The sequence below is a fragment of the Lagopus leucura genome, unplaced genomic scaffold (assembly GCF_019238085.1).
Source record: "Lagopus leucura isolate 7727_CA_CO unplaced genomic scaffold, USGS_WTPT01 Super-Scaffold_100001, whole genome shotgun sequence".
NCBI lineage: Eukaryota > Metazoa > Chordata > Aves > Galliformes > Phasianidae > Lagopus > Lagopus leucura.
This window is the reverse complement of record NW_024962262.1, coordinates 11080475-11096607: the sequence shown is the minus strand read 5'-3', so window position 1 is coordinate 11096607 and position 16133 is coordinate 11080475. Positions and strand designations below refer to the sequence as shown.

The 16133-nt window shown below is 39.2% G+C and overlaps 1 protein-coding gene across 5 annotated transcripts in view; it reads left to right on the top strand.

Annotated features, from left to right (window-relative positions):
- The window catches only part of RNASEH2B (ribonuclease H2 subunit B), a 44825-nt gene that overhangs the window by 12458 nt on the left and 16234 nt on the right, over positions 1-16133 (top strand). For 3 of the 5 annotated variants that reach the window (XM_042866905.1, XM_042866904.1, XM_042866900.1), the window contains exons 3-7: positions 2012-2119; positions 7441-7517; positions 10006-10126; positions 14164-14228; positions 14802-14907. In XM_042866905.1, the coding sequence (XP_042722839.1) occupies positions 2012-2119; positions 7441-7517; positions 10006-10126; positions 14164-14228; positions 14802-14907 (477 nt within the window). The remainder of the gene's footprint in view (positions 1-2011; positions 2120-7440; positions 7518-10005; positions 10127-14163; positions 14229-14801; positions 14908-16133) is intronic. The other 2 variants (XM_042866903.1, XM_042866902.1) reach the window with 2 other exon arrangements.

The following is a 16133-nucleotide window of genomic DNA, read 5'->3' as shown; positions in this document are numbered from 1 at the left end:
TACTCATTTCTAAGTCTTCCTGAAAGAGTAATTTAAAAACAATAGATACAGAATATGAAATCATTTATCCTCATCATGATGCCTATTTTTTGATTGCTCAGATTTACTATGAGAATATACAGCCACAGACATTTTCCACTTGCTTTATTATGTTGTCTTGTAATTTATTATGTTTTTAAAAGCACACATGTTAATTTGCTTTTCTCTGTGGAAGATCTATTCAACTTGATGAATATGAGATCTTGGGAAGGGTTTCTGGGAAAAACCAAGAGTACAATGATTTGACTGGGTGTGTTTCTTTAGAATTTACAGAAGCTTATTTGTAGACCTGCATGAACTTCCAGTGATGTAGCGTATTAATATTTGAAAATAGAAGGACTGAGAACTCCTGATAATGTCTTTTGCTTATGTTTGGATCTAACAAACAAATTGTTGTTGGCAAATATTGTATAAATAGCCACTGAAAGATTCAACGTATAACAGATATTCATGCTAACCACTTTATTTAATGAAAGCATGCACGGTCCTTTTTATAGGCAGGTAAAAAGGACAACGTTTCTGTCCTGTACAAAGACTACAAACTGGAGTTTTAGCTTGTAATTCAGAAGTGCTACGAGAAGCATTTTTCAAAGTTCTGAACTAAAACAAGGGAATATTTATGCTACAAACTTAATCAGCTAAATGAAGTGATAAAAGTAGAAGCAAAGCTGCCTAGATTCTCTCCTTGTCCCCTAGAGAATGTCTCTAATGATAGTGTTGATAACCTGCGGTGCTTGTCCTTTTAATGTAAGCAGGTAAAACAAGGAGCTGAAGTTAGGCAATAGAAATGGTCCATTTCACAACTTTTCCTTGCTCTCCACCATGCTTGGCTGGAAGACTCACTGGTAGGAGTCTTTTAAGTTGTACAGCAAACTCTTCTGTGATTAGTCTTGATGTCTGTTGCTGATCAAACTATGATGTAGACCCTTGTTGAGAATCACATGGTGATGATGGATATCTCTGCTCTTCCTAGTATTTGCTGTTCATTCCTCCCACATCCAAAAGAAATGTGATTGTCAGAGAACTGAATCTGTAACCTTAGGTGAAGTTAAACATCCCATCAGCTTTTGAATAAAGGGGGGAAAAAGCATCATCAGTCATTTTTTGGGAAAAGATGCATCTGCCCATTTTAGTTGACCTTCCTTCAGTAAGACCCAGGTATATGTCCAGGCTGAAAACAGCAGTGATGACATCAGCTTTTAAGGGCTTGCAGTGATACTTTTTTGAGCCTGCCCATGATCTTTAAGTTTCCAGGCTGTATTTTGAGCAGGATTGCAATAGTTAATGTTGCCTTTTGTGGATGACAGGACTAATTCAGCCTACAGACTCAAGTACCTGAACATCTGTGGCCCCTTCTGCAGTTCTGTGACTTCCTAGTTTAGACGTAGAAAATGCCAGTCTTTTTTGTAATGTATTTGTCATTTTTTCATTAGAGCCCAAAACTAACATGAAACAGCAGAATTGTGCTGTGGAGCAGCCTAAAATAAAGCTTACCTTTTCAGACTGTCAGTATTCTCTTGTTCACCTTACTTGTATACTCATACTGAGTTACTGCTGTCTGCTTAGATGCACTGTCACTTGAGGGTTTTGTTCCTTACTTCTGATATCTTAGATACAAACATGAGAGAAGGCAAGGAAATTTTCTGGGTTTCCACCTTCCCCCTTCAGTACAGACGAAAAAAGTAATTTCTTGTGTGATTTTGATTTGGGTTTGGATCAAAGGCTTTGTGTTGTAAGATGAACTATTCACACATCTTATTTATTGATTCAAATTCAGTTTGGTTTATAGAGCTGGTAAACGAACATCTGTATATAATAGTTTTCTTTGTCTGAGCTTTCTTTGTAGTGAGTTTATGTAGAATGTGCGTATGTTTGTGTGTGTGTGTATATAAGACACATTCTTCAGATGTATTGGGTATTCTTTTGATTTTTGTGAAAGCTTACAACACAAACCAGATTTCTTTTTCAACAGGGGAAGCAACTCTTTACTTATTCAATAGTGGTGCACAGCAGCTGTTTGAAGTAAAAGCTTTTCATGAGGAATATCGTTCCTGGTTTATAGGTGAGACTGTTCAACAAGGTGAGTAATGTTATGTATCCTTCCCCCAACCATAACTAATGTTCATACAAAGAGACCTTCTCTCTTTCTTCTATTAAATTTACAGGTGTTTCTCTTAGTTGTTTGAGGCATGCTGCATCACGTCCCCACCTTCTGACGCACTCATTTGCCATCTGGATTTAAGCAGGGCTAGGGGCTTTGTGGTCTCTCTTTAAAAGGCTGCCTTTGGCAGCTTCAATTAGACAGATGTTGATTTGTCTTTGAGGAAGGGTATGGTGGGATGGGGGAGTTGTTCAGTTGTGTTTAAACTGAAGTGCCATAAAATACTTAGCTTTCCTTGTCAAACCAGAAAGTCCTTGGTGTACATAAAATATTTCTTATCCTATAGAAGGGAAAAAGGGCTGGAAAGCCTGAGCTAGCTAAGTGGAGCAACACTAAGCAGAACTCCAAGCACTGGAGTGTGGTTTGATCTGGTTTTCTTTTAATTACCTTTGTAGTCTTCTCTGTAAGTGCTGTGGGATAAGCCTGCTGTCTGAAGGTGCCATTTCAGTGCTGTGTCTAAGTGACCTCATCTGTAGCATCATAGTCTCTGATCCTAGCTCATCTTTCTGAAAATGAGAAAGAAGTTTGTGCAACCACTCGTGATGGCTTTAACAATCCTTTCTCAGTAAGGATGTCCCTGGTGTAGTGTTTCACTCCCAGAATTTCCATAGACTATGTAATTAGTATCCCTTCAGGAGATGAAGGTGTGTCCTTTTTGTCTGTTTGTAATTAGAAAAAAGACCATTTCTAATATTAAAATAAATAAAGTGACTCGAGCAGACATATACCTTCTTTAATGGCAATATCCCAAATGTGTGTTAACGTTTAAATGTACTTTGCAGGTGTATATAGCAATGCAAGCAGTAGGTCTACGAGCTTTTCCTTATTCCCTTTAGGGGTGAGCCAAAAGACTGAGTCTGCTCCCTGCTCCCAATTATGTCCACTCTATATTCTCCCCCTCCCTTTCTAACCTCTGCTTTGGCCCTTGGGAAACAATGGCCTTAAGGACTAATTGCCTTTTTCTTTTTTCTTTTTTTTTTTAATATATAAAAAAGGGGAAAATTTTTTCCTCAATGGAATTGGGCTGCTGCATCTCTGAAATAGTTGGGCCATGAACAACTCAGAAAAGCTGTGTGTTTGCAAATCATCTCATTATCTGCCAAGAAGGAAATGACTGGAATGTAGGAATAGACAGGTATAAACTCTTCAGGAAGGACAGGCAGAGGAGAAGGGGAGAGAGGTGTTGCCCTCTGCATCAAGAACCAGCTGGAGTTCATGGAGCTCTGCCTGGGGATTGATAAGGTGCTGACAGAGAGTTTATGGGTTAAGGTTAAAGGGAAGGCAGAGGAAGGAGACATCGTAGTGTGGGTCTGAAACGGGTGGCTCAACCAGGAAGACCAAGTGGGTGAGACCCTCTATAAACAGATAGGAGCAGCTTCACATTCATAAAACACGGTCTTTGTGGTGGCTTCAACCACCATGGTGTCTGTTGGAGGGGCAACAAAGCAGGGCACCAGAAATCAAGGAGGTTTCTGGAATGTGTTGATGATTACTTCTTCTAAGTGGTACAGAAATCCACAGAAGAGGTACTGTGCTGGAAATTGTCCTCACCAACTGGGAGGAGCTGGTGAGTAATGCAAAGTTCAAGGGCAGCCTTGGCTGTGGTGGAGTTCAAGATCCTCATCCACAGAATGGTGGAGTTCAAGATCCTTAGGGTGTCAAAGAGGGCTTGCTGCAAGCCTGCTACTCTGGACTTCAGGAGGGCAGACTTCAAACTCCTCAGAGAACTGCTTGGCAGGGTGACATGAGATAAAGCCCTGGAGGGAAGAGGGTCCCAAGAAAGCTGGTCAGTATTAAAGGACCATCTCCTCCATGTCCAGAAGCAGCGCATCCCTAGAAAGAAGGCAGGCAAGAATGCCAGAAGGCCACTGTGGGCCAGCAAGGAGCTCCTGGACTAACTTTGACTTAAAAAAGAAGTGCGTAGGGAGTGGAAGCAGGAATGGATTGCCTGGGAGGGCTACAAAGAAGGAATCAGGTTAGGAAAACTAAAACCCAGATGGAATTAAATCTAGCCAGGAACATAAGGGGTAACAAGAACAAATTCTACAGGTATATCAGCGATAAAAGGAAGGCCAGGAAAGATGTGGGCACCTTCTGGAACTAAACTGGAGACATGGTCACAGGGGATACAGAGAAAGCTCAGATGTTCAATGACTTCTTTGCCTCAATCTTTACCAACAAGGGCTCTAGCTGCACTGCCCAAGCTGCAGAAAGCAAAGGTAAGAACTGGGAGAAGGAACCCCTGCTGCTAGTGAAGATCAGGTTTGAGACTATCTGAAGACTGAAGGTGCGCAAGTCTATGGAACTCAGTGAGATCCATTCATGGATTACAAGGGAACCAACAGATGAAGTTGTCAAGCTGCTATCCGTCATGTTTTGAAAGGTTGTGGCAGCCTGGTGAAGTTCTCACTGACTGGAAACATAATCCCCATGTTCAAGAAGGGAAAAAAAGAAGATCCAGAAAACTACGGTCTCACCCCTGTGCTTGTCAGCATCATGGAAGAGTTCCTCCTGAAGGCTCTACTGAGGAGGAAATATGGAAAACAAAGTTGAGGTGATTGATGGTAACTAATATGGCTTCACCAATGGCAACTCATGCCTGACAAACTTGGTGGCCTTTTATGATGGAGTTACAGCATCAGTGGATAAAGGAAGAGTAACTGACATCATCTACCTGGACTTGCGCAGTGTTTGTCACTGTTTGCACGACATACTGATTGTCAAATAGAAGAAAAATGGATTTGATGGATGGACCATTTGCTGGATAAGGAATCGGCTGGATGGTTGCACTCTTGAGAGTTGCAGTCAATGTCTTCAATGTCTCAGTGTCCAAGTGGAGATGGTGACAAGTGGCATTCCTCAGGGATCAGTGCTGGGACCAGTGGTACTGAACATCTTTGTAGGCAGCATGGACAGTGGGATCAAGTGTAATCTCAGCACGTTTGCAAACGACACCAAGCTGAGTGGTGCAGTTGACATGCTAGAGGAAAAAGGATGCTGTTCAGAGGGTCCAGGAAAGGCTTGAGAGGTGGGCCCATGCCAGCCTCGTGTATTGCAACAAGGCCAAGTGCAAGGTCCTGCATCTGGGTCAGGGCAGTCCCAAGCACAGATACAGGCTGGGTGGAGAATGGCCTGATAGTGGCCGTGAGGAGAAGGATTTGGGGGTATCAATTGATGAAAGGCTCAGCATGGGCCAGCAGTGTGCATTTGCAGCCCAGAAGGCCAAATGTATTCTTGCATCAAGATTGCATCAAGAGAAGCATGACCAACAGGTTGAGGGAGATGATTCTGCCCCACTACTCTGCTCTCATGAAACCCCATCTGGAGTACTGCCTCCAGTTCTGGGGCCCCCAACACAAGAATGACATGGAGCTGTTGGAGCAGGTCCAGAGGAGGGCCACAAAGATGAATAGAGGGCTGGAGACAGGCTGAGAGAGCTGGGACTTTTCAGCCTGGAGAAGAGAAAGCTCTTGGGGGAGTTTATAGAGGCCTTCAAGTACCTGAAGGGGGCCGACAGGAAAGCTGGGAAGGGACTTTTTAGAAGGGCATGGAGCAACAGGACAAGGGGGAATAGTTCTGAAGTGGAAGAGGGTACGTTTGGACAAAATATAAAGAAGAAATTCTTTCCTGTGAGGGTGGTGAGACAGTGGAACAGGTTGCCCAGAGGCTGTGGGTGCCTCCTGCCTGGAAGCATTCAAAGCTAGGCTGGATGGGGCTTTGAGCAATCTGGTCTGGAGGAAGGTGTCCCTGCTTCTAGCAGGAAGGCTGGAACTAGATGACCAGATCTTAAAGGTCCTTTCCAACCCAAACCACTTCATGATTCTCCAAGGTCTTCATACAGCTACAGTGAGTCAGAACTCCATAGAACAAATTAAAATACTTTTTCCTGAAGGTACAGATGAAAGCTTTTAAATGGGAGCTTTAAGAAAAGGGCTAGTTTTTTTTTGTTTTTTTTTTTTTTTTCTCCGGTCTTATTATCAAAACTTGCAGGTTTGTGAAGAAGTAGTCTTGGTACTTTCTTTGCTAATAGCTGTGGAGTTGGGATTATTTTTGTCTAATTGTCAGGGAAATATATTCCCTTGGGACCTGGGTAGTATTCTTCCAGGGACCTGGCAGTGCCATACTTGGAGAAATATTTTGGCCCTGAGTGCCTTGGTTTTACTTGCTTGGGCTGGTCTGTATAATTTTAATGCCTTATATTTGTTTTTTTTTTCATTTGATTCGCACTGAGCACTAGAGCCATGTTTCATGGCTGGTACTTGGAGGCTTAGATTTTGAGTACCGATTTTCAGAAGGAAGACAGCAGAGTACAGTGTAAGAGCTCACTCTGCTCCAGCCTATGTGTCGTTTGGTATCCTCGAGGCTTGTCAGAAACTGTAGAAGTAGTCTTCTAACAAATAGCCATGTCTTCAATACTCCCTCTGGACAGAAAAATTGAAATTAGCTTAGAAATAAATGTAAATTGGATCTCCAAGCTAATTGGGCTGTACAGATGTAGAGACTGCAGGCGTTGCGTGATCTCAGTTTTACAGACAGATTGTCAACTTTGACCAGACCACTTTGTTGCCACCCTGTCTTTTGTTAGTTTTAAGGCTGTTCCAGTAGGATTTTCTTTCTTTAATTATCTTAGTCATGTGGATTGAAACAAAAAATTAAATTTATTTGTTTTCGGTTTGCTAATTAATGTCAAGTTGTTATCAATTATTTGGTCTAATTAGTGGAAATCCTTAATGTTACATTGTTTCAAATTATCTATGATTGTGCAGAGAGCACGAGTACGCTGTCATTCTGAAATGGTGGTGTAATTTTGAGTAGAACACTCAGTTATATATTCTCTGAACTGGCATTGCCTTGCCCAGTATCTGGGGCAGAGTGTGCTGGATATTTATCTACTACCTCAAAACAAGGTTCTGCTACACTGAAATCTGCCAATGGAGGGCAGCTTTAATTTTGTTGTTTGTCATATATCACTGAAAAAGGGAAAACATAGTGCTTCAAGTCAGAAGCAACAGAGCTTGTGCTTTCATTTGGCAGGGTTGAGAATTGAGCTCCCTGTATTTTTAATACAAAATCACAAATAGTGTTCCTGCCTATTTTAGTAAAATACTGGAATGCTTAATGTGAAAAAAAAAAAATCCTCTCTTCTTGCTTACACTCCTAAAAAGCATCTTAAAAAAATGATCCAGTGGTAGTTCTGTGCCTAGTAGTACTAACGACACTTTTTTATATCTGTCCCTTAGATGGGCGCCTGCTCTTTGTTACACCGATGGACCCCTTATTTCTGATACTTTATTACCTCATAAAGGCGGACAAAGAGGTAAGCCTGCTTATTTTTCTCATTGATATTCTCAGGAGGAAACATTATTTCTGTTATTGCATTAATTTTATGAAGAGGGACTTCCGTACTGTGGGAAATATAGTTTGCATTTAAAGCAGAGATGTTCATCCCATATGTATCTTTGTTTTCATCCTTTTTATTTTTGTGACCAATAAAGTATATTCCATGAATCAGCTTGGAACCTGAACAAAATGTAAACCCCCTCTTTGTAAGAGAAGCAGAGAATCTTTTGTCCTTTTGCGAGAGCCTATCCCGGAACTGTTGAATTTAAAATGGTAGATGTCATCATAATAAAACAAACTGGTGCCCATCCTGAGGAGTGGGTGATTCACTTTGAGAAAGAGAGGTAAAAAGAAAGATGAATTTGGATGCTGTGAAAGAGGAACTTTTATGTTGTGGTTTGAACTTGAAACATTGGCTTTTCAGAAATAGTGTTTGTAGAGATGGTGTATTGCTGAACAGCAAAGGGGTGAAAAACTACCCAAAAGATGGATAATACATTAATGGGTTAATCAATTTATTGTGGGTGTTGCAAAACCTTACTTAAATTTCATAAGTATATCAAAAGACATAGACAATATTGTTGTTTTACAGTTTATTATCTGCCTTTGAAGAAATGACAAAATAAAAACATGAATCCATATTTTTTATTTCATGGAGGCACTGATTTTGTTTCATGCATCCTAAGAGGTTTTTCTTCCATTAAGGTGGCTTGCTGTTTTCTGCTTTGGGTTACAAGTAGAGAATGCAGAAAAACTCTTCTTCTGTACTGAAGAAATATAGTTCCACTAGACATTTGTATTAGTAACCTATTGTTCTGTAATTGTTTCTAAATTATTTATGGTATAGGATATACCAAGAAATTCAGTTTTTCTGTGATCTGTTCTGCTTCAGGGTGGCCCATTAGAAGTCTCCTTACAGTCATAGTATTTTCATTTCTCTAGGTTTGAATTCAGCATCCCTTTGAAGAATTTATATCAAACTTAATTAGAGAATCAGTGTATCAGACTGTGATAAGTGCTAAGGTAAACTGAATAAAGGATGACCTTTCCTATGCACAGAAACTGCAGCAATAGTCCTGTACTGCCCTTTTCTTCTTAGGTACGTTGTTTCCTAAGTGTGACATGGTTCCAGATAAGTGTGTAGAGCTGTTACAGGTTACTCATTAAAGGCAATTGCATTCCTGCAGTGTCCTGCCTAAATTAATTTACTGTTGAGTAAAGGGAAGTCTTGAGGCCTGTGTGGCGGATACTTCATGCAAAGCCAGCTTGAATGTGGCAGATTTATTTTCTGGCTTGAACTAGTAAGTGTTAAGATACTCACTGGGTTCTGTAGAGTTATTATTTGTACCATCCTTTCATTTTGAAAGTACAGTCCAGGGTTGCTGAAGTCTCTCTGAGCAGAGCCATCTCCTGTCCAGTAGACCTTAGCTTAGGCTCTGTGTTGCTTCACAAGGTGAATGTAGCTGTCTTGCTTCTGGACACAAGCTAGCTTGTACATGTAAATTATCCACAGGAAGCTGTTTATTTCAGCTTTGTTTTTGCCTCTCATAACGTTTTGCCATTGTAATTGTGCCTTTTTAATTGGAAAAAATAAAAATGCATTCTTTTTTTTTTTTTTTTTTTAATCTTATTTTACGATATATGGTTATTTTTATTAAGGCTCTGTCTGCCTAATAAGAGGATTAATTAATAACGAAAGCGTTTTACCCAAGTGCTTTTTTTTTTTTTTGTCCTAACCGATGTAATGATTTCAGCTTTGGCTCCTGACACCGTGCACTCCCAAAGGATGGAGAGTTCACTAAGTCTTTGTACTGATGCGCTGAAGGATCTTTCCAAGGGGAAGGCTGCCAGTTGTGCCAAACTGTGCTGAGTGATTATGCATTGTTTGGCAACAGCAGGATTTGTTTGATGATTCTGTCATATGTAGGGCTATTTAAGTGCTGCCAAAATCACTTTATATGCATACTGTGGCCAAACTGAAATTGACTTTGCAGAGGTGAAAGGTTAATACTATGTTCCAGAAGTATGCCCTGCTCCTTTGAGATTTATCTTTATGGAGGGAAAAGCAAAATTTGAATGGGAGTTATGACACTGGATTTAATCCAACAGGTTTTGGTCTCAGACACTATTGGCACACGTTGACTACTGTGTCTTATGTCATCTTCCAAAAAATTTTTGCTGTACTTCACATTAGTTTATCCCATGTAGTTTTAAATTTGGATTCTTATGTGCAGTCGTTGAATAGTTCGGCATTTAGGAGATATTTGCTGGTTTGAAATAAATATTTATAGTTTACTTTGTAATCAGTTTCTAAATGTCATGTGGTACCATTCAAAGTAAATCTTCTTTAAGTCCTTTATTTTAAAGCTGTGGCAACTGCATGCATCTGCATTTCTATATGTGCATATGTGTGTATGTCTTAACAATATAATAATGCTTTTATTGTCCCTTTGATGTATTTTCAGCAGCAAGGAAAGTTCCAGCCACTGGATCAAGTTGTGCTAGATTCAGAGTACCCATATTGCCCATTGCTGCTGAAGTGTGAAGGAGTCAAACGGTCCATATGTCATATAACAGAAGAAAAAGGTGAAAAAAGTGCAGGGGAGGGTGTGGGAAAAGGCTGGGTTTATCTGTGCTTTCATTACAATATAGATTTCAGTACTGTTTTTTGCTTTCCAAACAAATCAAGGTATGCAAGATGAGGCTGTGCTTTCAAAGCAGAAGTTTAGGCTTAGAAGTCATTGTTGCAATATCATGAATCAGGTGTAACTGCTGTTACTGAAACAGTTGTGCAGTCTTCCTGCAAAGTGACATAAAAATGAAGAACTCATCAGAGCTGGCTTCCTAGATGTTCCTGTCTTCCACTAACAAGTAATATGCCAGATTTCTTTATCATTGCATAAAACATCATTGTGGCTGTGAGCTTTTCCTGAAGGATTTAGATGCACAAGCTCAAGTATTTCCTTTATGCTGTGATATATATAGAGAGAGTTAACATGGAGCTCTTACTTCTCTAAAAGAATCAGTTTGAACTTTGTGGCAGGACTGGTTTCAGTTGAAATGATAACCAGACAGCAGAAAATCTAGGCAGCGAGATAGTATGTTTTGCTGGGACTGAGGTAGTTGGAATTATGTACTGTCCTGGATTTTCAAAAGAAACTGAAGAAAGCATTAACTTGCATTTGGTATTGGTGGGAGTAGGCAACACTTTTCCTAGGATGAGTTGTGATTTTTGAGAAGACTTCCTTAACACGGGTACATCTGAACTACAGAACCTCTTTTTTTCTTCCCAGAGTGATAAATGCTTCCAATAGAAATTAGCATTAAACTTTTAGGCATTTTCTGTCCCCCTGCAGCTTATCTAATGCTGACTAAGGTGCTGTGAGTGAGAGAGAAGATAGTAAAATTCTGCCCACCCATCTGGGAAGGTGAAAAATGCTGTCAGATTTTCTTGACTGTCAAACTAGAGCTCTGCATAGGAATATAGGGCAAGGTGAAATCATTTTTCTGAAATGCCACTTCCCCCAAGCAGGGGTACTGTTGTTTGGGCAGCATTTGTTTTCTTTTTAACAGCAAAAGAATGTATATGTATATCTAAAGTATTTGCCGTAGACACATAAGATGTGGGACTTGTTCTTAGAATTTCTTTAGTTTCTTAGAATGCTAAAGTTGTGATTATGCAATAGACACATTAGGGCTTGCCCACTTGTCGTGCACGAGATCACCTTTTTGTGCAATCCCCCTCTATGTGTTTCATTTTCACATCTCTTTTACTGCTTGTAAAAAATACCAATATTATGACTAATATACTCTTTTCCAGTGCTAGGACTTGTCCCCTACGTAGCCTTTCTTATTTAAGGAGTTGGGCTTTAGAGTAAGAAGTATCTGTCATGTTCTGTCTTCTGCAACTCTGTTCTGTTTGGCAGAAGCTAACAACATAATTATTTCACTTTCAATTTAATTTAAAGGCTCTTAACATCTGTATAACAAGCTCTTACCCTAGAGCAATCACAGTTTACACTTAATGAGTTAGTAGAAAGTTCACCTTCCCTGGCCTCACTGTCAAAGGGCACTGAAAATTCATTTTGCTGGATTAAATTCCCATTTACCTGCTTCAGTAGTTGGGGAAAAGAGTGTGTTACGGCTCACTAAGCCTGGGTTGGGCAGGTTGTTTGCTAATAAATTCAAAGATTGGATAAAGTGTATGACAGAGAAGGTTTGAGAAAAGGTTATGAACTCCAGTGCCAAAGTGTTACTCTGTGTTTCATTTTGCAAGGCAAAAACTGCACTGTGATCTTGTCTGATGTGATTAACATGGAGAGCCAAGAGAACTTACCTGATTAGAATAACTAAGTAATATTGCCAAGCTTGTATTCCCAGAAGGTAGGAAAAAGGGGCCATATGAGTTTCTGAGTTATGGAAAACACTGAGAAAATGGATGTTAAAATGTGCTTTAGGCAGTTTGCTCAACAATACATCGGGGAAACTTCCAAGTCTACATAGCGATTACCCGATCGCTGAACATATTATTTAATTGTAGAACCACTTATATTCCATCTGTATTTCTCAAACCCAATCTTTCCAGATGTCTCAGACCAGTTTTATAGGCACCAGACACATTAGGGGGAAAAAAAGCTTTCCAATATATACTCATATTATCAAACATAGTCGCTAACTCTCACCAATATCAAATGTGCATCACATGTTAAATCCACGTTCCAATATTGAATCCTTTTGTCAGCAGTTTGTGACTTTCATAACTCACTTTAATTCTTCAGAGGTCTCAGATACTGTCAGTTCTAGAGTTTAATAGTCAAAACTGTCAAGCACACAAAATATTTTCAAACAAAGTGATCTCTGAAGGATTCAGCATAATTATTTTTCACATGTTTTAATGAAAATGGCTTCACAGTTCTACGTTTCCTTTCCCTAACTGAGTCACTCTGAATCATACTGTTGTGGGGGAGTCTGCCTGGGAATCCAGACTGGAATTACTTTTCAGCGTGGGTTGGGGGATGGTGGCAGGAGGACGTCCCTTCCTCAAACTTTTTCAGATAAGAGAGGAATCCATGAATCGTGCTCACTGTACTTGGACCCAAACCATGTTAGCTCTTTGAGAAGCAGGTTCAAGAATCCAGAGTGTCTCCCCCATTTTCTGCTTCTCTTTCAGATCTTGTAAGTCACTGCAGCCAGCAATGTCACACCTAATTACTTTATCTGCGACTCATCAACTTCATGAAGCAAAGTGTATATTAGCCCTTTTTTTCCTTCTTACTCAGAAAAAAATGTGTTTTACTCTTCTACAGCTAGCGAGATGGATTTAAACTTTATCTTGAAGACAGCTTTCCCTGACCTCTCTGTACCCCCTACCATGCATACATAAAGAGTGCATAATAGTTAGATATTTGTATGCAGTTTGAAGGAGCCAAGATAAACCCCAAAGAAGGAAATGCTGAAACAATCATAAATAATATGTTGTTGTTTGCAAGGGGAAAAGGAAACTCCATGAACCGAGTGTTGAAATATGATAGTGAGTCAATAAATGACATGAAACAGATGTATGTATTTATGGCAATGGTATAGAGGAGATTAAAAGCTATTGAAATACCTGCTAAAGAACAAGCTTCAAACATTGCGGACTCTGAAATCTCCTGTGTAATCTGATTAGGCATTCTTTTCCATTTCTAAACTGAAACTCTGTGAAGTAATACTCAATAATTTTTATCCTAAAATTTTGATCAGCCCATGTAATTTTCTCTCTCCTTTACCTCAGCATCCTGAATTCACGTATTTGCAGCTAACTGATCACACATGGATAGCGAAGTGTTCATGGTACCCTAGTTGTCACAGGGGATAAAGTTTCTGAAATTCTTATATCATCGAGTTAATTTATGCTGCACAATAAATCAAAAATGAATCTTGTACTTCCTCCCACTAGGAGTATGCTTCACTGTTTTTATTCTGTTTTCTTCTGACACTGTATTATGTCGCATAAAAAGGGAATAGAGGTAAAACTTCAGTTAGAGTTGCCTTGTGAAGTAAAAGGAGAGGGAGTTATAGGAAAAGGGATTATTGAAAGGGCAGATAGTTTATCTTCCTAACCAACCCTCTCTCCTGGCCCCTTACTAATTGCTGGAATTCATAAATTATTGGTTTAACATACTGTGTAGTGGGGTTTGGTGTGGTTTTGTGGGATTTTTTTTTAATTTTGTTTTGTTGATTTTTTTTTTAAAGCAGTCATAGAAACAACGTTTTATGTTGCAAACTGTGCAATTAAAATGACCATTCCAGCAATGCAGGGCAGTGAAAATTTGGCAAACGAGGGCTTGAGAAAAGTCTTACTGAATTCAGGCAGCAAGAGATTACACATATATAAATAAAATATGTACTTTGCTGGATTGGAGCCTAATTAAGGATTGTTAGGTTGTTCAGACTCATATCAGTTCAGTCTGTTTATTTTTTCATGTTTCCAGTATTTTTGCAACTTTTTGTCCTGATATCAAACATGTCCAAGTTGCAAATTAACTTTCATACTCTGTCTACAACTCTGAAGATTCTAAGCGTATTGAAAATGCAGTCCATACCAGTTGTGACTTTCTTCCCCTTATTTGGTTTTATCTCAGAGATTGGCAGTCAGAAATTTCACAAGTACAGCCAAGAGAAAACGTTGAAGTGGTTAAAGAAAAAGGTATTGTGTTTCTCTTTTACTTTCAGAATTACTTTATGTTTAAAATCCAAGTGCATATTGGCTTGTTCATATCTGTGCTTTGAGCCATGTGGCATCCCTCAATTGAATCTAGGGGAAACGTACTTTGCAGCGAATGCCTGAGTTTTTATGTCCAAGCAGTACCTGTTAGTGTTGTTGAAAACTTCTTTGTCTGACAGTGTTCTGTGTTAGATACGGTGTAACAGCGCTCGGTAGTCCATCTTTGCAGTTCATCTGAGCTCAGGGATTCTCTGTTCTCCTAGCAGGTATATTTCTCACCTGTATAATGGTGACTGTTCCTTCTGAATAGCTCTGCTCATCTCAGGGTGCTGCAAAATTGGTGCTGTGTTACCAAGGCAACATGCTCAAAAACGTGCTAGCTTCTTTGCGTTTTTGAGCTCATATGCTAGTCATTACAAATGTATATTAAATTTCACCACAGTCCATAACTTGAGTGTTTTATATGCTTGAAACAAAATTACAAGAGCTTTGTCACTGCATTAACTTGTGCATAACAACACTGATATAGACATTTCATTCTGTGGTTTCCTATAGGTCAATCAAACAGTGAAAGCACTTAAAAGCAACAATATATGTGTAGGCGAAAGGATATATTCAGCTACATTTGTCAGCGGTAAACAAATCACTGATGCTGAAGAAGGTAAGGAAACTAACCATTTAAGCACTGTAATAAATTCAGTTTTTGTGAAGTTGCGTGCCTGTAGTTAAAACACAGCATCTGAAACATACTTAAAGTGTACTAAAGTCTGCAGTGAGTGTATTCCTTACACAGAAAGATGCAGACAGATTGTGACTGAGTCTCTTGACTTTTCTGAGGTGGTATCTTCATCGAGGCCATTGCATTTAACTGTAGGTCTCAGCTGGATTGTTTTTGCTTCTTAACCTGCAGAAAAGTTGTTTTCTCATTGGAATATATGCTGAAGTGTTTTGCGGAACTGAGACCATCTTGTGTAATAGGGCACATGCATTTAATGTGTGTGAGTATCCACACAATAAAAGTCTACACTAGAAAAGGCTATTTTTATTAGCACGCAAATGCTGTTTATATGATTGTCCTTAAAGGAAAGGGATCATAAGAAAGACATAGTCAAAGAGGAAGATTAGGTGTAGAATACACACAAGTGCACTTATTCAGGGCAAAAACTTCAATACTATATATATTAAATATCTCTGAAAGTGGCTTTGTCTGTACCAGAAGGCCTGAAGTGGTCCTGTTTGATTCTAATCACCTTTTTTTGCTGGTGAGGGCTGCGTCCTGATTGTCACTTACATATGAAGTTGTGTAGACAAACCTAAAAATGACCTGGGAAATAAGTTGTTTGAAAGTTAATGAAAATTAAAAAAGGTTTCGAACAAAATGAACAAAATCAAATTGTTTCTGATTACTACTAAGAGATTCAGAAGTCTGCATGCCACTGAAAAATAAAGAAAAACAAAGCAATTTGCTGACAAAGTGGAAAAGGAGTTACCAAGTAACGATATCAAAGGAAACAGCATGAATGAGATTTAAGAGGCAGCTAGACAGTTTTATAGAACAGAGATTGTAATACATGGTTTTTAAAAAGAGGCAGTGCTGTAAAACTTGTAAGTTACTTTAACTTCACAGTAGCTTTTTTTTTGTTTTTTCCTACCTTTACTTTAATGAAATGGAAAGCTGTCCTGTCCTGACAGTGACAATCTTGATGATACCTAAATACTTTATCTCTGAAATTTTTTACCAAACTGCTAATCTGCACTGTTTTTTCCATCTTCCTGCTTGCTTATGGAAGTATGCATATACTTGCCTTTTTAGATTTGTAGATCTAAACAAGCAGCAATTAAGTTGGGAATACTGAAGGTTAAAAATGGGTAAGTTTTGGGGGAAGT